General features: G+C 37.5%; 1 protein-coding gene across 2 annotated transcripts in view; it reads left to right on the plus strand.

The window, feature by feature from the left end:
- LOC105193439 (discoidin domain-containing receptor 2) overlaps positions 1-25,496 on the plus strand; it is a 76,202-nt gene that overhangs the window by 45,238 nt on the left and 5,468 nt on the right. The window contains exons 3-11 of one of the 2 annotated variants that reach the window (XM_026135909.2): positions 8,563-8,665; positions 10,863-11,094; positions 13,518-13,665; positions 18,468-18,632; positions 19,089-19,222; positions 20,232-20,439; positions 21,253-21,348; positions 25,033-25,202; positions 25,284-25,458. In XM_026135909.2, the coding sequence (XP_025991694.1) occupies positions 8,563-8,665; positions 10,863-11,094; positions 13,518-13,665; positions 18,468-18,632; positions 19,089-19,222; positions 20,232-20,439; positions 21,253-21,348; positions 25,033-25,202; positions 25,284-25,458 (1,431 nt within the window). Of the gene's footprint in view, positions 1-8,562; positions 8,666-10,862; positions 11,095-13,517; positions 13,666-18,467; positions 18,633-19,088; positions 19,223-20,231; positions 20,440-21,252; positions 21,349-25,026; positions 25,203-25,283; positions 25,459-25,496 lie in introns of both variants that reach the window. The other variant, XM_011157875.3, reaches the window with a different exon arrangement.

Raw genomic sequence — 25,496 nt, forward strand, 5'->3', positions numbered from 1 at the left:
AAGCCGCGCGCGGTAAGCGGTTAATCTTCGATTCTTATCCCAGCGACGAATAAGACGGAACTCCGCGTACGCGTCAGTCCATTGTCTCTTTAGTCAGCGTCATCTCCGCGCCCGCTTCTTCTATCCCGGTCCTGTACACCTCCGCGCGGACCCGATTTTCTCAACACTGGAAAAAGGGTTTATACGACGGCGCGCGGGGTTGAAACGTAAGAGCGTAAAAGGACATCGGGGCCGGAGGAAGGGCGCGATGGAAACGAAGGGGTGGCCGCTGAAAACCATCTTCCGGATAATCGTATTACCCGCTGGCATTGTCTACGGCTAGCCAATTCGAAGTAATGAGACACAGTCGGTTGCGGAGAACAATCGGGCTTCCACGGCGTGCAGGCGCCGCGACGTGCCTTCCTACCTTATCCCGTCTACCTTCTCTACTCTCGTCATCCTTTCCATTCACCATCTACTATCCTTCCTCCCCGCCCCGCAAAGTCCTCCTTTACTTTTGCGTCTAGTTCCTCCGTTACTATCTTCTCCTCGCCCTTCTGGTTTATAAGGAACACGTCAATCCTACGACCCGTCGTGCACGTTAAGTCTCATCCTATTCCGTTCTCATTCCTCGCCAACAATCGAGCTTCGAGCCATCCGCGCGCATGAACGCCTTCTCTTTCTCACTTTACGGAATATTCATATTCCATACTATCTTGAACACGTTATATAGATAAGATATATTACGTGCACCCTAAGTGCATCAACAATTGAAATGGGTCAATAAATCATGAAATAATTAATTAAAAATGTTTTACATCTATTTCGTAATACTATAGATCACAGATAAATTGACAATCATAGTTGAAGTAAGTTTTGTAGAAAAACTCTTTCCAATTGTTGTATGAGCGAGTATATATCTAAAACTGATTTTTTAAAAACTTCTTAAAATTTTTCGTATGGGATTTAAGGTAATTGAAGCGTGGAATATATTTTTCGATGTTAGAATGCTGATGTCATAGTCGAAGAAGTATCTTGTTTGTGCCCCGTGCTTCGCGTCGATCGATTTCTCCTCATCGAATTTTTCAATACTAGCTCGTAAGAGACACGTCAATCTCGCGACTCATCGTATGCGTTAAGTCTCTTATAAAAGCAACCACCTGAGGATAATTCCTCTCTTTGTTCCATTTTCCTTTTCCCTTTACTCGTTTCCTTTTCTCGTTTAAAATGCTTTCTACTACGTTTGTGTAAATCTCGTTTCACTTTAAGACATCTGTTTGTAAAATAATGTGTTGGAACTTCGATAGTTCAAACGCAATTAATTAATACGCAACAATTTTATTAAACTACTCGCGTTTTCTAAAATTATTTCCCGCGAGAGTATTTACACGCCACGCATATATCCGCCTCTCTCCGCTGTTTCGTAATCAGTACGGGCGATGCCTGTTAGTTTGTAAACTCTGCGAGCATACTCGTCCGTTATTTTCCTGGCTACTGATTTCATCTGGGTGTCGCTGCCGCTAATTAAAGTACACGATAGGAAGTCTGTCACTCTACGATTGCGTGTCTTTTCTCACAACGCATTGCCAGGCCGTGGATTCGTTGCTCCACGTAGAGTGGAGCTCAATACGTAGAGTAATGTAATGAAATGTAATAAGACTCAAATCAGATTTATTAATGGCATTTGACACGAGGAGAGTAAGAAAAATATATTCCAAAGAAATGAAATTACCAATAAGAAATGATGTGTGTGCATAAATTTCAAATTAATTAGTTAAATACGAAACGTGAATATCTGGAATATTTGAACAAGTAGAATTATATGATTTGTAAATTTGCTCTTTTAATCAGCTCGAATCGCTTTACCTTCTTCGAGATTTTATGTGCTCTAGCTAATAGAATTCCGTCGTATGGATCGAAGGAATTTTCTCACAGTGTCGGTGATAGAAGTTCCAGCCTGAGATTCCGTTGTAAAAGATGTTTGCCATTTCGCTGAGCCATTATATCGAAGATTATTTTTCTTATCACGCTCATAGATACACACACACACACACACACACACACACACACACACACATATATAAAAGGGAAGACAAAAGATGAGAAATACGTGGGTGCGTGCTTAAACAAAATCGTCGGCTTTAGGACAGTAAATTGGGGGAGATTTATTGCATAAGTCTCTTCTTCGAACAGACACTACTCTTTCGTTATCAGGGAAGATAACACCTGTCAGATTTCGCGTTATGTATTTTCTCTTACGTTAAAACATAAGGCTAGATTTCAATTAAATATCTTGACTAGTACATATTGAATTTCACACTTTAATTGTAATTTAGAGATTTATGGAAGCGCTTAAAAATTCGTAGTGTCGCGCGCGTACCTTTTAGCACGAAGCAACGAACGCACGAAAGCTTCGTAACATTTTCCGGGAGTGGACCGTACCGTCCATTTCGTAACTTTACGATTTACGATGTGCAGAACACGTAACACGTAAACTCGCGCTCGCGTATTCGCCGTGTTCGAGTGACGCAATATGATACAAGCTCTACCAACCAGAAACAGTGCGTGAGATTGGGAGGCGTAGAAAAGCTGATATACACGGCAAAATATGCAAATTGTGTTATGGGTGACATGTCAATACATGATGTGTGGTACATGAAGATTTACAAAAAAAAATACCGCTTTTAATATTATATATGGGACCGCAAGCTATTTCATTCGTGCACGAAGACATTTTTTAATTGAACGGCATCGTCCATCACAACATTTTTTTACTTTACATCCTTTGTTTATACAATTCATTTATTTTGGAAAGACGAATCGGAGTCATAAATGATCATTTTCTTTTTTACCGTGTAGAATATTTTGTACAGAATTTTATATAGAATTTCATGAATTACTTGTAAAAATTTATACTCTCATGCGTCAGAGAAAAATTTTAAATCTTTATGCACCCGAAATATCGCTCGATTTTTGCCGCTTTCTCAGAGTAATCCCCAACAAAGCGGGGCTTTACGGATACATAGGTAATAGTGACAACGTTCGGTCGGAAACATTCTATCTACAGCGCAAACGTATTGCCACGTAATCCAGACCAATTTCTACAAAAGAACATGAACATAAGCTGTGAATAAAGTTAATAACGAGCCCTAAATTAGTGTCACCCGTTTTAATTTAACTGCTCCGTTGAAAACTGATTCGGAATTGCTATACGACGAGTCACCACCTGGAATTCTATTGTAGTTTCTCTGTAATACACAGGCGCGCATTTGGTCTTTAACTTTACGACGTTCTTCCGACTCGCTCATTACAATAAACACGCCGTTACGATGGACGCCTCAGAAGCCACTATGGCACAGACTCCCGGCCTTAATATTCCAACAAAGTGGCCGGGAACAATTTCGCGACTAACGCCGTGACATATTAAAATGTGCGCTAGTGCTTTCGCGTAGCCTTGAAGCCTTAATGGAAAATTTGTTAGCCATTAAAGATATGCATATCTTGAAAAGTATTATAAACTCCGAATATCAAGCTATTCGCTTTACGTGCGAATACAGTAATTTTTCGATAAAACAAAACGTATGTACATACGTATGTAATTGAGCGAATATTTTATAATAGTATCAATTAAGCGTGTGCATTTAAAAAATCTCTAATTAGCTTGTTATTTTGTTACGCGCGATACGCGATTGTTTATTCACTTCATTGTATCTCGCGCATTTTAACTCAATTACGAATATTCACAGCTCCGACTTCGCTGGCTTCTGAATCGCGTACGCATTACGATGATAACCCGACGAAATAAATAAAAATGGTAGGAGGTAATAAAGGCAAATTCCGCAAAAATGCAGAACGCTACCTGTGTGTAACGGGAGACATGTGATATTTCATACGTGAAAAACGTAGAGCACGTAGGCGGTATAATAAAAATCCTGACGAACCGGATGCTTGCATATCCGCGAACTATACGAATATACGTCGCGTTCCCCCATCCTATTCATCGATATCCCCGCGGATCGGCAGTTGATATCAGGTAAGAAATTCACGTTCGGCCAGACACATCCATTTACGAGGTAAAATATAGCCTAGTAGCGTGATGGTTTTCCGAATGGCGTCGTCCTTGCGACATCGGTGAGAGCCCACATGTGTGCGTACGTGTATGCACATACATAAAAGGCAGCTTTATGTATTATTATATTTACATACGTATATATGCGTTTTCGTCTTCGAAAACTCTCATACGAACGGGCCACCCTACTCACAGTGCCACGCAGTGCCTGTCTTCCCGTCGAATTGCCGACTCGGTGAGGGTACGACGGGTGGAAAACGGAAACGTGAACGTGTTTCGTGTTAACGTCGCCGCAAACACACTCGCAGATGGCGATCTACGTATCTCACGGCACGTAAATCCGATCCCCTACCACGGTGACGAAGGGCTGTTGCGAAGTTCTGTCGTGCATTTCTGATGGCTATCATTTGGTATTGTAATCCAGACACCGGGACGAGAGCATGTACGCGATGATAATGGACGAATAATCGTCCAGTCCATCGACGTACACCGCTAACACGATTTTCGAATTGCGCCTCGGACTATGCGATAACGAGCCGATGAAGCGACTACCAATTATCTTGTAATAAGCCTGACGAATTTTGCCCGCAAACAGGCAACGTTGCCAACGGGCAACGGTTCAATCGTTTTAACGACGTTTCTCAAATTAATACATTAATGCGATAAAATCTCTCAAAAATTATCTGGCGAATTCATGGAAACTGGCAAATCCTTCGTGCGCCAAGGAATGCCACTCCCTTTAATCGTGATTATAAATAAAAATCAATAACTCCTAAAAATGGGCGACAGGTCAAGTGCGGTTCAGAGAAACATGGCCATGCTATCGGACAGGATCAACTATCCCTACAGTTCCATTCGTGCTTGCTTCGAAGGATTATAGGCGGAACACCTGACGTACTCCCATCGGACCAAACGAATCGAGAACCGGGCAGAAACAAACAAGAGGAGATAGAAAGGGAGAAAAAAAAGATTTCGCCCTAGCATAGTCGAGTTCGGACAGGTAGCATCGACCCTCCAATCCGGGAATCCTTATTTCAAACGAGGACAAACAGGTGAAGTCGACGTGCAAAAACGAGAGCCCCGTCGGTCACCGTACCGCTGTTCATCCTGTGCGGACGTACCCGAAGAACGGAGAAAGCCGATTGTGCAGAGAGCATCGCGACAGGAAAGTTTCCAAGCCGGATTTTCATTCGATAGTAACAGGGGACAAAATGGACCAGGTGACGCGGAGAACACCTGGCAGGAAGCTTTACAATATTCGTGTGAAACGTTAACGTGCGCACGCGTACGGAATTAGCTTGACGAATATTACGTCCGCCTTATAAAATGTCCGAAATGTTCGACGCTTGATTTTCGGAAAACGCTTGTTTCGTGTAATTGGTGTACACAAGCTGACGATAAAATTTTTAAAATAAGAATTTTCATTTTTCAACGAATTAACAGAAAAACGCAGTGATGTTGCGCCCGACATGGAAACAATAAAAACAAAGAGAGAAAACGTGTTGGACGAGAAATATTACGACTCGAAAATATTGCAAAAGTACGCGATGAAATGAAAGGAATGGGGCGACTCTGTGTTACAACGGTTTAAACTACCCCAATACGTCGTACGAATCTAATGTTGCGAGACTACGGAGGCGCCGAGGCTCGCACCCGTCAGTCTTAAAGGTGTCTTCGTGGTGCTGACTGTGGCCGAGGTGTCCGGATTTCCGGCTGTCGTGTCCCCGGGTTCGCCAAATTGCACGCCACCTGGCAAGACGAATAGTTCGACGTGGAATGCGTCGCAATGAATCCACGAAACGCCTCGTATACCACCGACCTCGCGTCAGGATTCTCCTACCCGGACAATGGGTGCGAAGGTTGTTACTTACTGGCCCCACAGAGACAGGCGCATGAGCATTCCGACAAGTACGAGGTTGAATTATAGAAAACAGAGAGTGATTCCGGAAGATTATTCTTGAAAGATTTACGCGGTTTAACGAACGAATTTTGCAGGATTCGTACCCTCGGATATTTCGCAATATCGATCTACGGGGTCACTAAAATTTAAATATTCAGTCACAAAAAATTGAGTTACATTGTCTCATTGCAGTCGATCGTTTTATGGCTCTCGTGTCATTTCTCACGCGTATTTTTTTTTATTTTGCTTGTAAAGTTATCATCCTTTCATTGCTTATTCTGTTACACAGCTCGCGCACGAAAACGATATAAACGACAAATGGCGGCAACGTACCGCTTCTCTCGGGGTTTGCGTTATTTCATGTCGTTTGACTGGTGCGTCGGCTTCCACTGTTTTCGATCGAACGTTTGACATGTGTTTCTTTTCTCTTATCTGCTCTATTTGTGGATTGGAACAAAGCGCAAAGCGGAAGAATATTTGCGCAAACTGGAGGGAAAGATGGAGCGCGAGAATTCTATGAATACGTTTCCAAGTTCAAATGCCCATGCGATTTCCATGCGTCTCGCAGGTGCACCGGATGTCTGCCAGTATCCGTGGAGTGGTTACAAAATGCTCTTTGTTTCTACCGTAACGCAACAATCCGAGCACATAAGAATACTTAGCGTAAAGTTATATATCAGATAAGGAGTTACATCTATATTATCAATCGTGTTCACTTTTTAAATCTCAATTCTCATTTAATTCAATTTAATTTTTTAATTCAATCCCACATCACATATGTGTAATACGTCATTTTTTTGGTACTGTAACTATGCTGTCAAAATAAATCGATAAACATTTGGAAACTTTACTTTCAATAAATCTTTACATTTCCATAGCATCACTTTGCCCAGAGAACGTAAAAATACAATTGTGACCGAACAAAGTCAACTATACCGCGGTTGACGTTATTAAAATACTTGTGCTATAAACAGCGTCGTCTGTGGTCTCACAAACTAGCCGTTTAAATCCTCGTGAAAACGTTTCTCATAGCGATCCTTTGTCATTCCCGGCGATGTTCTCGCTTTCCTAACACCACAAAGCTCTCTCCCGCGAATTTTCGACCCCACGCGCTGTTGAAAGATCTATGAAGTTTTTAGTGGATTTCGTTGTAACGACGTCTAGTAGATTTTGATAGAAGCACCCTCTCTCTCTCTCTCTCTCTACGGAACTGCTTTCGCGCGAGCCATGACAATAACGACAATCACACTGTTTATTGCCCGAGTTCCTGATTTTACCTTTGTGAGAAGAAATTCCTTCTCGCTCCCCCGGCCAGCTTAGCCCAATCGTTTACTTCTTGGGGTTCCTCTAAGAGGGTTGCCGAACCAACATAAACCGCAGAACTGACAGGCATGCGAAAAGATTTAATCGACCATACGCGCGCTCACGTTCGATTGTACGCTGCTTGAGACCAATAAGAACAGGCTCGTACGCGAACGATTCTTCCTGTTCGCTGATTTAAGAACCAGAAGATACGATTTCTGCGCGTTTTCCCCGATCCCCTCAAGCTATTTGTTATTCCATGTGTAAGTGCCACTGTATAACGTCCAAAAAGAAATCGCACGGCTGTAATGTTTCCTAGCATTTGTATTGCATCGGAAGTATAAGGACGTAACAAGGGTGTAATTTTAATTGTAACTAATAAATAATATAAATGGGAAAGATGTAATCTTTTCGCTTTTTAATCGGAAAAATTTCGGAAGAAAAGAGATTTCTCTCAAAAAAACGGATGAATTTATTCTGTACGATGAAACAAATGTCGTTATTGTATATAGCATAGGATTGATCTTTCCCTAATTGCAAATAAAATCGCGAGATAGATGGATCGCCGCTCGATCTCGTAAAACAAATTTATTCAGGGCGATTGATCCTGGCGCGGCAGTGTGAAGTTTTCCAACGGCGGACGGAGCTTCGTTCGCGCGCCGCAGCTTTTTGTTGTCTAACGAAAACTTTAATGGAAAGATTACAACCGAATGACAGTAAACGTAACGCGAATTGAAACGTGAATGAGATCGGTGAAAGACTAATAAGTATAGTGATTGGATAATATCCCGGCGGCGATGCGCCTCGAGGCTTCGAGCCATTTGCCACTTATCCCAACTTCGCGAACAACGATTGCGACGACGACGTCGTAATTGCTGTTTACGTTCGTGATTCCTGCGGATACACTCCAACTTTAAAGAGTTCTATCTATCTGGCGCAATAGTGCGCGATATCACGCACTATTGTTTCTTTTACTCCATTGTCTTTTAAAGGCAGTGCATCAGGAGATGCGTCGCCGTCTTTATGGAACGTCAGAAGAGCCTCGAAAGTTCCATTGTACGTATCCATAAACAAACGTTATTTGCGTTTCAAATAGCCTAGTCATAAAATTGCTCTAATGAATATTTGACGTCAACGCAAATAATAATTGTCCAATCTATTCGGTTTTAAAAATTCAACATAAATTCCGACGAATTAGTTTTCAAAAGCGTGAATGAAAGTAATCGGATATCACTGCAAAATTTAATAACGAAGATTATATTTAACAGAGTCATTAGCTCATCTATTACATTAAAGTGTCTTCATGTTTCAGGATCATGCAACCAGTCCTTGGGAATGGAATCGGGTGACATACCGGATTCAGCTATCACTGCGTCCTCATCGTATGTGACGAACGTCGGACCGCGAAATGGCCGGTGAGCACATTACTTTTACGACCCACCACTTTCCGCGACGTTAAAAGATACTCTACGTTTTTTTAATGTACTTGGAGAGGAGTAGGTTCAATCGTTTATCAGACCGCGAGTTTAACGCACTGACATCATCCACGGATACGCCATGCGTCATTTCTCGCTTCCCCTCGCGCGTCTATAATACCCTATATTTTACGCAGCTGTCACGCGTTCTGTTTATAACTCAACGATTCCATTCATCTATCTACCCGTCGCGAAAGTTTGCTTTTTCCGAGTAGAGGTGATATTGATTTAATGCCCACCGGGATTTTAACTTATTCAAATCTAATTTCCTTGAAGTTACATGCCTAATGCGCTTGTGACTATCAAACGCGCAATCCGATTACGAGTAATCACGTTTTATAAAATACATTTCTGCGAAGCAATCGCCGTTTGAAAGCGATACTTTCTACGTAAACGTGCTTAAGAAAATTACAATAATAACTCGATTATTACATCGTAATTAAAGAAGTAATATAATGCTGGTCTATAAAATTTATAATGCGTCGTGTATCAATTTTATTTAATCGACTCGTTCAAATTTAAAAACAGATAAACTAAAATAGGTGGAAAAAATTAAATTTTTTATTTGTTATATATAACAAATATGTTGCATCATATCACAATCGATTGAGTTTTTTTTTCGTTAAAACGAAATAAAAATTTATTGCAAAATGCACAAGTTGAGTGCTTTGTCATCGTAATTAAACAAAATATATACGACAGGTAAATGGAGAAATGGATTTTCGTTAGATTATTACGTTCCAACGGCGGATAATTAAAACAGTGGTAAAGGTGATCATTGATCAGCCGTCAGACGCGCCAGATAAATGAGCACCCGCCTGGAAGGTTTAAATACGTCAAATCGTCGAGGTCTGAGAAGCTCGTATATACAACGGCATACACAAAGGCAGTTATTGTGTAATCTCTGTATATTGTTCATGAATAGGTGAAGAGATCTTCTGTGTAATAAGATTATATATTCAATTATCTATACTATATAGATATAAGATTGTATTACATATTCAATTATCTATATTATATAGATTCAATATACACCGTCTGGCTAAAGTTTCGCAACACTGAATTTTTTAATATAATCTTTAACAAGACAAAAAATAGTTCAATATTACATGTAATGGTGCAAGGAAACGTTCTACACGTTTGCGGCTTTACAATATTAATAGAGAGCTTTGTTCGTACCTAGTTGACACTCCTCACGCGCACAAAGTTTCCATAAGAACGCAATTTACTTGATAATATGAAATTTCTATCAGCTACGTTACACGAAGAACTTTTTTTCAACTTTAACAATGAAATCCTTTTGTGTTGAAGTTATGTAAAAACTGTAAATGGTAAATGAATTAATGCGGCACGAATGCCGCTCGGAAATCAATCGTCAGCGGAAGGTAGCCGGAAAAAAGCGAGAATCTTCTCGATCTACGGTGAAGTTAACTTTGTTATTAAGTACTAGATGCCACTCGACCAGAAGTGATTGAGGTAGTAAGACTTTCATTAACGCCATTTAACACAAACGTAAATAATCGACGAAGGAAGGGAAAACGTGAGCGGAAGAAACGGCTCGGAGAAGTAGGAGCGCGAGTAAATCACGGATTCACTGTTTAAGTACACTTTTAAAAAGGTGGAAGTTCTTAAAACCTAGAAATGGTCTCGTGAATTGTTCTTCTTAGTTGAAAGGATAGTAACTGAATTGTACAATATAATTGGCAGACTTTTTACGCTCGGCAAGACAGTAAAACGATAATTCCGCGGCATTTTTTAAATGAAAAGTCTAACGACCCTCTTATGCAGAGTTCTTCGTTTGCAAGGTATCGTATACCGATTCAGAAATATCGCGTGCTTTTAGCGGTCGTAAATGATGCATCGCAGTTTACAAAATTGTCCTTCTACAAATATCTCTTCTTGCGAATAATTTATCACCTTTCTATCATTAGATCCATTAATGTCAAGTTTTTAAATAGAAATTATGCTTCTACCCATCAGTTGATGTAAGAGTCGATAATATTAACTTTAAACGGAACAAAATTAAATTTATTGTAACAAAAAAAATATAGCCCTTGTAAAAAGTAAGAAGTACAAATTTTCTGTCAGCTAATATAAAAAGGGATTATCTCTAGCACATTAATAATATTTTAAATAGACTCCGGAAGGAGACTGCCGGCGGTGCTTGGTGTCCAAAAAGCCAAATAGAGAAAGGAGTTCGCGAGTGGCTTCAAGTTGATCTACAGAATGCTCACGTCGTTACTGGGGTGCAGACACAGGGTCGTTTCGATCACGGCCGCGGTCAGGAATACGTCGAGGATTATACTGTAGAATATCGACGCCCCGGCTTCACTCGATGGCGCCGATATAAGCGTTGGGACCACAAAGAGGTAAGACAGGAACGTCTGTTGATGATATTTGTACGAAAAGCACGATTTATCGAGTTCAACGCTCCCTTTCATTACACCTCTCCTTCGATTAATTTGTACTGAACAGACTCTCGACACAATATATTATTCCATAAATTAAATATAAAAGAAAATTAATATAAAAGGGAAGTTCTTATATAAAATAATGGGTAAAAGTAATATGTTTCCATTAACTAACTTCTGCGATAATTAATTTTTCCATAACTTTTTAACGTTTTTTAATATAAATAATTTAATACAACTGTATTATTACTGTATTTTTATCTTAACATATTACAGTACATGCTTTGAAAACTATGCTTTGAATAGTGTATTGCGTAGAAGAGAGCAATTGCGGAGTTTGATTACAACAAACGTTCGATTGCAGAAGTGTTGTATACAAGCTATCGAGAGTTTACACCGTGTCTCAATTGGAACAACTCTAACAAATGTACGTAAACGATACGTAGAACAAAACTACAAAACCGATCGGAATCACCCACGCGCCTAGTGTCAAATTGGAATTTTATTCTATTGAAACGCAGAGGTCGAAGTTGCTTGTTAGTAAAGTCACAGTTAGAAGTTGGCACTTGCTTAACGATGCTTAATTGATGGAACTTTTCCCATGGCAATTATCCGTAAGAAAATTTTATCGCAAGTTGAAGTTCCTCGTAAGATAAAGAGAAATTAAACAATTAAAAAAAATTCGAATAATGAGAGAAAACGAAAAAAAAAGATAATTGTTTCGCTATAGAATTATTAAATCAGGAATTGTGCATAAATATTTAAATATAAATTTGAAGAGAAATTTGAGAAAGCAAATGTTCAATTTTCGCGATTTATATGTATCCCAAAATTTCATTATCAATATACGTTCACAAAATTATAATTTAATTAATAATTTAATTAATACGTAATTTAACCTCTATTTGTGTAACGGTAGGAAATATAACTTTTTTATATACGTTATATATATGTATATATTGCTAGGAAACCAATAATATTTACCAACTATCTCTCAAACAATGGAGTATCCAGTTTAAATGAAACATATCTTCCTACTGTAACATCAAAATCCTTTTGTTTCACGGTTGATCGGGCAATATTCTCAACATCGAGTTCGATTTTGCGCAGCAAAATCCCTCCTTCCATCGTTCGTAGAATTCAGTCGCGAAACAGGAAAGTGAGAAGCGGCAATCGATAAGCGATCTACTCTTGTGCTGGAATTGCACGTAATGTCTTCGTACCGTAACGTATGGTTAAGCGTCACTGAAAGTGCAACTTCCCTTTTTCGAGAGCTAGACGTTCCAAGTCCTCCCTTTTCTCTCTATCAGACCCTTCCTTTTCTCGCACTTTCGAATATCGTTTAAAGATTGAATCACGCATCGCCGACCTCAATATTGCATTTCTATCGTGGAATTATTATATTTCTATTATAATCTTTATTTATATATTATCGATGTAACCCCAAAGTAAATGTATTTTCGATTGTATACAGTAATTTTTATAGATGCGTGATATTGTAATAAATGTTCAAATAAATGATAATAATTATATGTGTAGCTTCATGACAAACAAATAACTTTGTATTTTCTCGTATTTTAATGCTTGTATACCTTGTGTCGCGCAACATTTACTTCATTATATAAAACGTTAAATTCTCTCTTATCAATAATTCACGATATCAATGTGGCTGGTTATAAAATGTAAAATGAAGCGGCGGCTAATTCAATGATATGGTCATTGTATTATATTTACGCCAAGTAATCTCTTATCGTTTAATCATACGTTCACATAGCATGATAAATAATGAGACTAAATTAAGATGAAACGAGTTGAAGCGTGGTACCACAAATAAGTTTTGTGGGTAATTGACTTTCGCGTAAATCACAAATGTCTCGTTACGTTAAATGTCAATTCCACGGAAATTGACTGACACGGAATTTTGACGAAAAATTCGTATTTAACGCAACGTATTATGACTGAGATAAAGCGATTGTCATTGATACCAGACGTATATTCAAATATTTCCATCCAGGAATATTAATGGTGCGGCACATTTACACGCGCATATACACACTCGTCAGTACTACATTAACTGATTTCAAAATTGAGATGTCTATAAGTACCGGGAAATTTCCGCACGGAATGTCCATTACCGTTAAATCGCATTATGCTATGTAGTATTCACAATAAAAGTCATATCGCTGAATCTACAGTCGCTTGAAAAAAAATCAATCTTCCTCATCAACGCTGAATAAAAAAAAAAAATTCCGTATTTTCCGTGGTGACATTGTTAGTCAAATATCAAATTTTGCATTATTATTGACGCGTAAAACTGCCACTGTCTAATTTCGTTTTTTCGCGTTTGCTATTTTATTAATATATATGACACTGATTCATAGGTTTTCACTGGCAATAGCGACACTTCCACCATTGTATCGCACAATTTTATTCCACCGATCTTCGCCAGTCAAATCCGGATTCTACCACACTCGGAACACAGACGTACGGTTTGTCTTCGCATCGAGCTCAAAGGATGCCGAGATACGAGTAAGTATTATAATATACGACATGTAATTTTTAAATTAACAATTTGTTATTGATTTCGTAATCTTCAAATTCGATTTTTTCTCTCTCAGAAATAAAATCTCGTACAAAAAAAACTCAATTTATTTTAATTTATTTGCGCCTTATTGCTGTATAAAAAAAATCATCTGTCCTTTTTTTAATTGTATTTTTAATTGTAGTTTTAGCTGCCTCTAGTACTTCGTTAAACTAAATACAGATAGAATGAATAAAGTTAAATATATATACAACTTTATCTATATTATTTAAATAAACATATTTCATAATATACCTTTCATAAAATAAAGTGGGTAAATTTAGACACAATTGGCACAATGACGATAATTGTCGGTAATGTGTTCATCGAAAATTCTCTTACGCGGACAAGCAAACATTTTCATTGGCCATCATCTCCCGTCAGATAAATTTTTGCGTACAAACCGATTGCTATTCATAGGAAACTCATTTGGATATTATATAATCAAATTATTATTGAAAATGGCATAACTGACGTAATTCGCATCGAATATTATTATTAATTCATGAGTGTTAAAATATGAGAGTGCGTTACTAACAAATAAGCGCAAATAAAACAAAAACAGCATTAAATATAGTCCACAAATACATTTCTCATTTCAACATGCTTATATCAGTTTAATTAGAAATATTTAAAATCGCGAATATATTTGAAATTAAAATCACATATGCAGTCACGCTACACATGGCTACGCGACGATGTTGCACGAGTGGACATCTGACGATTAATTTCCAAATTGCAATTTCATTCAATTTGCCGAGACGCTGTTGAGACGACTGCGCGAAGGCAGGGTGCCGTTGATTCTAACTATAGTGCTAGGTCCTATTAACGTTCGTAACAGCGTTATACGGACGATCTCATTGCCAGGTCGGCTTCGTACATTTGTTTTCGACCTAGTTCTAGTACTTAATGTCTCTTATATAATCAATGCACCGTTAGCGCTCGTGTAGTATGAATGCACGTTACGCCGAGGCAATAACAGACTTGCTAAGAAAATTTGAGAATTCCCCGACTTCTCTCGATTTTCTCGAGTGTTATTCTAAATGCATAGACGATTTTCTCAAGAAAGCTGAGTGAACAAGAAAAAATAAAAAGATCGATATATATGTACATACATGAAGAAAAAAAATCGTATTACTTTCATTACTATTTTTATTGCTACTCAATAATTAATAATTAATTTAAATAATTATCTGTAAAGTAATTCTTTTTGTTGTCTAATTTCCGAATTAAAATGATAAATATTATGAAAAAGATGTATAAGTAAAGTCTCGTAATTCTTTTGATTTCTCCCACTATCTTCGTATTAAGCAAAATTCCTCTAATATCTCTAGTTTTCATTTTAAATCTGATTAATATCTGGGGCATGCTAACATTTCAATTTATTTTCTTTCCGAGTCTCTAGTTTTGATCTAACAAAGTTGATCTAACAAACGAATGTTAAGTATTCGTGACGCGTACAAAGCCCGTTCTCATAATTTATATACAGGTGCGTGTGTTAAATATAACAAACATGCTGCGCGTTATACCACAATGCTATTTACATAAATTTGCATACAGTTTCTTTTCTCGTCCACGTTACTTACCGGACCCCTAAATTCAAGATACAATTTTATATAAGTTCTAACAAAGCGCCAGGGATGGGGTTATATAAATATTAAATAAAAGAAATATGTATTATGCATTAATAAACATTCGTTCACTAATCAAATTATAGTAAATATAGCAAAAAATAAATAGAAATTTACTCTCTTTTTGAGTAAGCAATCTTTGAGTTCGATTCTTATTGATACGTTCAACGATATTTAAACATTCTTAATATTTATTTAATCAATTATCTACATCTACATGAACAAATATCTTTATATGCGTTTTCTCGTTAGCTTGAAATAATAAAACAGAGAAAAGTCCGATGGAGAATTTCTCGTTAAAAGGTGACAACAACAAAAGTATAGCTGTGCATTGTCAAAATATGACTACACTTTACACGAAAAAAAAACCGTGCAATCAATCCAAGCAGTAATATTAAACAAAGCAAAGTAAAACAGAAAACACATAAAAACATTAAACAAAAAAGGAGCTTCTTCATTATGTATTAAATGACCATGCCTGTTTTTTAAAATGTGAAAAGCAAATTAATCGTGGCTAAGAAAATATACCTTAAGCATGAAATTAAACTCTATTAACGTTTTAATATTGAATTTTAGAAAAAAACTTATATTGTTCCGCTTGAAACAGCATATACATAATTAATATATGATGCTATCTACTACAAAAGCTGAAGTAATCTTTCATAAACCTGACAAAGTCTGCATCCTCTTATTATCAGCATCTAACCAGGAAAAAGATATTTGCATGAATTATTTTTCTGGGTCGCTGATGTCCGACAACAACGAGGCCGCACATGTTCGATGACGTATGTACGGCTAGCGCTGCGGCGCGGAGCCCGTAAAACGGCGACATGAGAGCTTTCGCGTTATAAGAAGTATTCGGAGCGTGTGAGATCGAGCCCGACTGGGCGGGTATGTCGGATTTATGGCGGCCGTGCACGGCAGCGGGTTAAAACAACGTTGATGCCCTGCCCCGAGCCGGTGAACACGAACGATTACCCCCGGATCGCAGGCAACACGGCCTACTCGGTCAACGCGATACAGAATCCACGACATTGTCCTCCTGGTATTGACATTCGCGGTCTGACAGAATACAAGTGTGCTAAGCCTGAGTTGATAGAGCGCAGTGCAACCAACGTATCATTTATTAAAGCACAGCGTTACTCATGGTTGTTTGAACGATATCTGTATATATGAGAAATTATATGTTGCAAATTCAGCGTTGTTCAGAATATCACGCGTTCAGAATATCACGTCTTAACGTAAACTGCAGATTGTGAAAAAGATAGATTTTTCGCTGACTGTACACTTTAGAACTAAACAAACAGATCAAATTTGCATATTTTAATCAACTTTAAACTTTCTATTTAACGTAGAACTTTATGCTGAAATCTAATTATAAATAATGTTAAAATGAAAGTGTGAAGTAAATAACAAGTATTTTTATAATTTTGTTATTTGTAAGATCTATTATTAAAATTAAGATAAAAATTTGAAGATATTTGTCATGCTAAATAAAATATATAGAAATTAATTATAACTATAGAGCAGGTAAAAAACTCTACTACCAATAGCCTATTTAATCGTTGATATTTCTAGTCGTTAATATTTCTCTACACGTGCCAGCGAAAAGTTACATTAACGCGAGACTTGTTAAGAATTGCGCTCTGCTGGGAAATTGCTCTAACAATTCCAATGAAAATTCGCAATAATTTCAAGCCGCAGACGGGAAGGAGATTGCCAGTGTAGATTAGATTAGTGGATTGCCAGATTACAGAGTAGAGTCCCTGTAAGAGCAATGTTTCTGACGCGTGCTGAAATACGGCGTCCTTTAATGCGTACCTTCAAAAAATGGCAGGAATATCAGCGACACATCGGTGAAATGTTCACCAGTTTACACGAACGATTCTCGAGCACGTAAAGAGCGCACGCCAAGAGGTTACTTCGTTGCGTTCAATTGCGGATTAATTTGACTCGCCATTTATTCCCTTATTGTGAACGCCATTGCACGGAACCTGTACAATTCCGAACGTATCTACGTATCCCGACTGCGTTATTTTTCTTAACGAATGTAATGTACATACTTCGCAGCTGTGCACTAAAATCTTATCACGTCCTTTAACTCCTATGTATTTTTTCTCTCTTTTCCTTGAAAGCGCGCAAATATCTTGATTAAACGGACGATCATTTATTCGAGAATGGGGTCGGTCTCTTATTTTGATATGTACGATCCTACAATTCCTATACGGTGTGGTAGCCGCCAGTCGCAGAGCAACCGCGTGGCGACGAGGCGTTACGTTGTTCTAAGTAAAATTATTACCTCGGCGTCATCCACGTGACACGGAATCAGGCAAAGGTACGTTGACCAAAACTGGCTTGACCACATCGCGTGACAACGACGGCCGGCCGCGAGCCGTATATACCGTGAAATATTAAGAGTAGTTAAGCGATTTTGAACACGACATGGCAAAGTGGGCGCACCGCGCCATTTTTGCGGTCCGTTATTAATTTTCCCGCTACGAAAATCCAACCGTCCGTCCGCGTTGCGGACGCCGTCCGCCGCCACCGACCAAGTCGTTTTAATTAATTTTAATTGATTAATTTTAACTAAGCGCCTTCTCCGCCACCGCCCTTCACGGCATGTTATTAAGCAGCGCCACTTCATTTTCGAAGTGTATCCGGGAACTGGAGCAAAGTGCTGCTGTTTGCGAAATACACGGTAAATTTCAGTGAGATAATATGAAAATTCGCAAAATAATTTTTACTCCCAACCGTTGTAATACTAATTAATAAGAGTATGTCTGTACGAGAAAAAATATCCTAATTGAAAATGCATGCAACATTGTAATTATTTTTATCTAGATATTTTCTGCTTTAATAAAATCTTCGTTATTTTAAACAAACTACTTCATACACTTTTACTTGAAAATTTTTCTTAATTTGAAAGCAACGCAATTATTAAAAAAAAAAAAAAAAAGAAAAGAAAAAGAAAAAGAAAAAAGTGCCAACTAAAGATAAAACACAGCTAATAGTGCTACAAAGTCAGGTGTAACGTACAAGTTTGAGAGACGAGTGTGTTTTAAAAGAAAACTACTGTTGTGCACAGTGGGTCGTCACGCGAAAACTTTCGTCTGTTTCAGGCGGTGTCATGAGCTACACTATACCAGATGCTTCTCTGGAGGAGTTTAGTGACATCTCGTACGACGGTAAGAAAGAGGGCAACTTGCTGACCGATGGTTTAGGTTGTCTAATCGATGGCGAGGTCGGCGTGGATAATTACAGGCTGGACATGGGAAATGGAAAAGGTAATCGGTGGGTGAACACGTGCGGGAGCGTTAAATAGCGGAACACAGATAAAGATATCTCTAGTAAATTTCGCTAGTAAAATGATTGCAACAAAATGATATCTTTTTATTTTAAAAAGGTTTACAAACCTTGTATTTTATATATATATGTACGAGTTAATGCAAATACTTCAATATAAATTTCATTGTCAACAGCGTCTCACTTTATTATAACCGCGTTTCGTAACTTTATCGCGTGATATTGAAATAAAAAGAGTTTGTCTTTCGCGATTATAAATTTCTTCTGAAACTTTATCCTCTCCCACGCTCTATCTTCAATAAATTCCTGAAATTACCACTACACGTATAAACCTTTATAACAATTACAATATATTTGTTTGCTGCAATAGAGAACCGCAACAAAGTAAGTGCAATTCATTGCGTTTTGTATAAAAGTTTCTTCTTCGTTTGCTACAGGCACGGGCTGGGTTGCTTGGCTTCGTGACACTTTCCAAGAGAACTTCGTGGAGCTCATCTTCGAGTTTGAAGCCATAATGGTGTTCGAAGCGGTACACATTTATACCAACAATTATTTCTCACGGGACGTACAGGTAATCTTCAACTCACTTTTGTGTAACGTATTTACTACTCATGTACTTTCTTGAACCTTCTTTTATGCAAAATAGAAAAATTGAATATATTAAATCGCGGTTATATAAAATAAATCACTAATTTCATAACAATGCATATTTTTGTTGATTAACATGAGCTTTCTAAATATATTTTGGAAACTCTGTCTCTTCTCATAATTTCTAATTTTGAAACACGAGCTTTATGCACAGTGCTAACTAATAAAACATTTACAAAACATGATCGAAATTTGACACATTCATTCACATTATCCATTATAATGAAAGCAATGTCATTAACAGGATTTAAATAATAATTACTGCTTTTGGTCACACTGTATGTCAAAATGAAACAATTGCGTTTCATGTCATTATGAATATGTCAATCAAGAAATGCCAATCAGATATCCTCGAAGATGAAACAGAATATCCATGGCAAGAAATATTGTCTCTTCTATATTACAGATGTCATTTGTAGATATCAGTTCGCAACATGTATCATAAATGACATGATTAACGATTTGTCGATTACATAGCGATAGTTATCGTCGTGTATGTATATTTTTTGATGTCAATGCCCTCATACGGTTTATAACACAAAAGAGTTTTTGCCTATATATCAAAGTGCATCGACCATACAATAAAAACGAATGTAACTACACGACAAAAACAAGTTTAAGCGCATCGCGAGTATCCATTTTTCCAGAATATGGCAGACATTGTGTCCCCTTTATATAAAAGTAGTACACAGAAATTATTCTTGCTGTGCATTTTAGAAATAGAATAATATTATTAATTGTGTAAATAATTATTATTCCTTTATAACATAATATGTTTTGTTTAAAATTTATGCTTCCTTAAAATTATCTTATGTGATAATTTTATTTCCAAATAACTTGACCATTTAACAAACATTGAATAGGATATCTTTCTTGTCCATTAAATTTCAAAGAGAACGTACATTTCAATGCCAGTTTGGTTTGCACAACAGGTATTTTCGAAGGCGGAGATATGGTTCAGCATTGATGGCGAGACCTATGAAGACGAGTTCTTGCCTTATTCCTACATCCCGGATGTCGTACTGGAAAACGCCCGAAACGTTTCAATCGGTCTACACGAACGGCGCGGAAAACTTCTCAAATTACATCTGTATTTCGCTGCGCGATGGATCATAATCGGCGAAGTGACATTCGACGCAAGTGAGTTTCCCGTATCTCATTTTCCGGAAGAGGAGATAACATTTTTTTTATTTTTATGTTACTTTCGGTGTTTTTTTCTGCGAAAAAAAAAAATTTGTCACGTTCTTTTAGATTTCCCGCGGGTTTCTTTGGACATCTTGCATATTGCCTGACCTAAATACTGACTTAAACGACAAACAAAACTTGCGCAAACAGATGAGCGCATACTTAACTGTAATTCGCAGATCGTGATACTTCAAGAAATGTTGTAATGAACGAAGTTATAATTATCCATTGGATTATCTTGCTCTACTCCGCATGCATTCGCTAGCTTCAATTACCTTCCCTTTAATAGCCATCACATCTTCATCTCGAATATCTACGATCACATTTTTAAAATTTTATCGCACTAATGATCGTTTGAATTAACGATATTGAACGTACACGGTGATCACATTTAAATCTTTATCCGAATGTGTGTGTGGAATATGTACGAGAATATTCTTCGAGTACAGAAATATGCGATAATAACCGACATAAAATCTTTTTATATTTCTCGTTTTTAATTCCTCGTTTGCGATAGTAAAAATTGTGTGAAATACGCTTATATTCACATACGTATAGCAATGTTTTTCTTTCTATTTAACGAAATATGGATTTTAATATCTACAATTAAAATGATGATATCATTAATGTACAAATTTCAAAACAAACAGTAAATATTATAATAGCGCCTTTCGTCATTTTCATAATTCGCGTTTAAAAACATCTCCCTCGTAAATTTTAGAAATTTTCCATGTGGATTCGAGTTAGCTACAGCCATTTTCCTTTCAGCAAATCCCTACGAAAACACTACGGAAGAAGCGGCGTCCGAGTTCAGCAACCGGGAGATTCCAGTCAACCCCGAAGTGGATCTCAACTTACAAACGAGTAAGTAACTTGCCGAGAGTGGCATTTAATTCGTATCAATCTCGTTCTAATTAAGCATCGGCTACTAGAAACTTTTCATTTCTCGCGCTGCATGTCTCTAAATAGGGCGGCTCCAGAGATTCATGAAAGTACTTCATACATTTAATACTTCACGTTTTATTCGCGCACCAATCTCAAGTATCTCTTGTTACGTAATAATGCTTTACTTACACAAGCGATTATTTAAGAAATCATTTAATTCTGACATTAAATTAACTAGTTAAAAATGACGTTTAAAATTCAATTTCATCTATAATTATTGGATAAATTATTATACGTTGCATATAAAAGCGATCATTGTTTGATTATTTACCGCTGCTTCTGTTTTAACATTTATATTTTCTTATCAATATTACATTATACTTTTCTTCTTAGTTTTAACTGCATTTAAAAATTAAATTAACATCTTAATTAACGACTAAAAAATTCATAACGAAGATAAGTTTTCATCAAGTTCTAATTAGCCAGTAACTTTGCATTAGCTTAATTGAATATTTATCGTATTTGATTTGATAAAGTATATTTGATTTTAAAACTTTACTTCAAATAAGTCTTTTCTTACTTTGACATTCTCGATGTTTTTCATTCCGTCCAATGTTGTTTTGAACCTTTACTTGTTGCCATACTATCTTTTGATATAAAATTATATTTACTATTGCGTAATCTTAAAATTTTCCGTAACGTGCGTATTCAGTCCACTTTGAAAATACGCGACATTTATTCAGCTAACTTTGTTAGCGAAACGGGGCCATTATTCTTTGCCAAGAAGAAGATGCGATTAGGAAAAGTCATTGTCCGACATAGAAGAGAAAGAGATGCGGTTGCACTTTATAATTCACGTAGCAACTTCCTCGTAACGTAAACAATTAGTCGGGTTAAGAGGTAGCGCATTTGAGGAAAGAAGAAAACAGGAAAAGAAAAGTAAGGTCGACTCTGGCATAATTACGTATATCTCATAGTTTGTGCCAACAACAAATCCTACGCTGCACTTTCCAAGCCGTAAAACAAATTAAAAATATACATTTTCCGCTTGAATCATTGAATATAATCAAAGGAATTGCTTATCCAGATGAAAAATTAAAAGCCGCAGAGTAAAGAAGAGTAAATGGAAGTAAGAAATATCGATAACAATATAATATGTAGGCGGCCAAGTCCATGATGATGTATTGAAGTATTTTTACTGAAAACGTGTTCCTATACAACACGGATAGTTTTAATCTAAGCCACCACTTTCTCCAATACCAACAACGAATAATTACATTAGGTCTTTTTTTTCCTTCACGCGATATGTCTCGAAACGTATGATAAAAGCGTACAGAATACGCGTCGACCGTTAGAACAAAAAATATATAGAACATAATTTGTCGCCCGGATAGATAGAGAAGCGTGCATGAATACGGAGGAGTTATATTACGTTACGAAAGGAGGACGAGAAATGAGAGTAAAAAATGGTAAAAACTTATAACACGGAGATGGGGGTGAGGAAGATATAGATAACAGGAAGTGCAGCAGATAAATGGGGACACGGGAGGATGTTGGGAAGAATACTCGACCGCGGCATAATTACGACTCTGCGATATACCCCCGCCACCCGCGAATCCTATCCACCCTCACCGTGCCAGTCGAAAAAATAGACTGAGCACTTTCCTGGTTCTACATTATAAATAAAAGAAACGCGAATGGGTCCTCAAATAAAGCAGCCGCAAAATCGCCCGACCGCGCAAATGCAGCACGCGCGCTAAAAAAGACGGCGCGCGACGCGAGGGAAGGGTGACAAAGGGTAAAAAACGTAGTAACTAAAAACAACATGTAAACCGAGCGTCCGCTTTACGGTGGTCTGAATTCAAAGGGACGCGGTCGTTGGTAGTGCCGTACCTAATATAGTTCCTGCACGCAATTTTTTACGTAGTTCACGAGCGGGGAAACTAAAGAAAGCACAGCGCTTTCATAATTCAAGCGCCGATATTCGCGCGATCGATTATGCGGATTATAGCTAACATCTGATTCAACAGACTGGAAGATTAGAGTCATGAAAGGATGAACGAAATAAGGCAGCTAAGAGAGGGGAAACCCGAACGGAGAGAAGTTCGGCTCCATAATTACATATCTCTGATAGACTGTGCAAATGCCGAATGCTTTATTCTCTTCATCCTCCCTTGATTATTCTCTTGATTAAATATTTTCTGTTTTCGATTGCAAATAAAGAACCAAATGTAATTATTTATTAAAGAAAATGAAAAAATATAGAAATAGAGATAGGTGATATATCATAAAATGATTTAAAATTAGGGAACGGTTTTAAACCTGTGATCGCACTTAAAATATCAACCGTTCGTATCTCGTGAGAATTAACAGTACAAAAATATTAAAACGAAATTAATGTCTTGCTCACAAAGTCAAAAACGAATGACTTAAAAATGTATCATTCTACAAATTATTTATTTTCTCTCTTGCCTTATTTTAGTCGATAGATTGAAAAGATTCTTGAAAAATTAATTGCTAAAAAGTCTCTCTTTAAAATTTATAATAGTCTTCAGGTCTATGAGTTAAAGAAAATAAAAAAAATAAATAAATATGAGATTGAATAAGAGATAAATAAAAAAAAAAAAATATGAGAGCAGAACAAAGATAATCGATTCGGATGCAATAGTGCTGCACCAAAATAACGTTCCAAAATCCTATCATCCAATACGGGCGATATAAAATCCGCTAAATACGTTTCAATACATGACTGCAAATAAAGCAACGGTAAGCAACGATAAGCTGTCTGCCGTTGCTCGATCGAAAAAGTATAATTAGCCGTAGGTGTGTGGGTAAACAATCGCGTCACGTTGAAAAATCAGAATCAAACATAATAGGATAAAAAAAAGATAGACGATAATAACAGATTCAAACGCTATACATGCCCATAACGTCGGATTCATGGCATACAATTTTATCTCTTAATACCGTTATCCGTTGTTCCCTCAAAAAGAAAGGACAGAACCGCGAAAGAAGCAAGAAATGAGGAAAACGAGCGAACGAAGAAGGTGAGCATAAAAGTGGGAATTAAAAGCGTTTCCGCGCTTCTCTTGGGACAATTTTCTTTTTCTAAACGCGTTATACGACCGAGAGGAAGCGTCATTTGAAATCCAGATTTTCTCGTCCGCATTGGCACTCCCTTACGGCGATTCTTTTTTGAATTAAGTGCAAAATTGGTGTTGTAGTAGTCATTCGCTACAGTTTTTTTAACGATCATTCGCTTGGCCTATTCTTCACTTAATCGAGGAAAAATCGCTGGACGGATCTTGATCGTCACGCAAGCACTTTCGACCAACTTATTTGTTTTCATCGCAAAAAAATTGCAGTCGTCCTGCCATAGCTTCGGGGCACTTGGCACGGACATTGTACGACAAAGGATGGTTTTTTGCGATGTAAACTAATAACGGTTGTAGAGAAAAGAAACGTAACTTCTTTCATGAACGCTAAAATGGTTTTCCAGAAAGAGTTTTTGAACTTCAGTTATTAGCTTGAAAAAAATATAGTCCAAATTTAAAAATAGAAAAAAATGTGTATTAAAGCAAAAAAAAATTATTTGGCCATGTTATTCAATGTAGCAGTGACGTCACGTATTTCGTGTATCCCTATAAATTTACATAGTTACAGCACCAGGAGATGGCCAAGAATATCTGGAGGTACTGATAGGTGTTCTAACTGCAATTATACTGCTGCTCCTGTTAGTCTTCTTCATTATCCTATTTTTAAATCGACGACAAAAGCTGCAGAGCTCCCCGACGGTGTTAAAAAATCCATTTGGTTTCGCCATAAATATGAAGGTAAGGCGAATTAAGTTTAATTAAGCTCAGAAGCAAATAACTAAGATGGAGCTCGAAATAAACACAATATACTATTTACAGGGTCTTCTTTTAAACTTAACACCCGGTGGGATGCTGGCAGCGGAAACAGCCAATCATGTTTCACCTGACGTACCGGAAGACGTCAGCATGCATGAATCACTTACGATGGAGCAATTTAACTCTCCGCTCGTCAGTCCGCAATACAAATCCACATACGCGATCGTAGCCAATTCTGGTGAGTAAGCGTTAGCGTTATCGTACTAATCGCAAGTG

This window comes from Solenopsis invicta, chromosome 9, assembly GCF_016802725.1.
Source record: "Solenopsis invicta isolate M01_SB chromosome 9, UNIL_Sinv_3.0, whole genome shotgun sequence".
NCBI classification, from domain to species: Eukaryota; Metazoa; Arthropoda; class Insecta; order Hymenoptera; family Formicidae; genus Solenopsis; species Solenopsis invicta.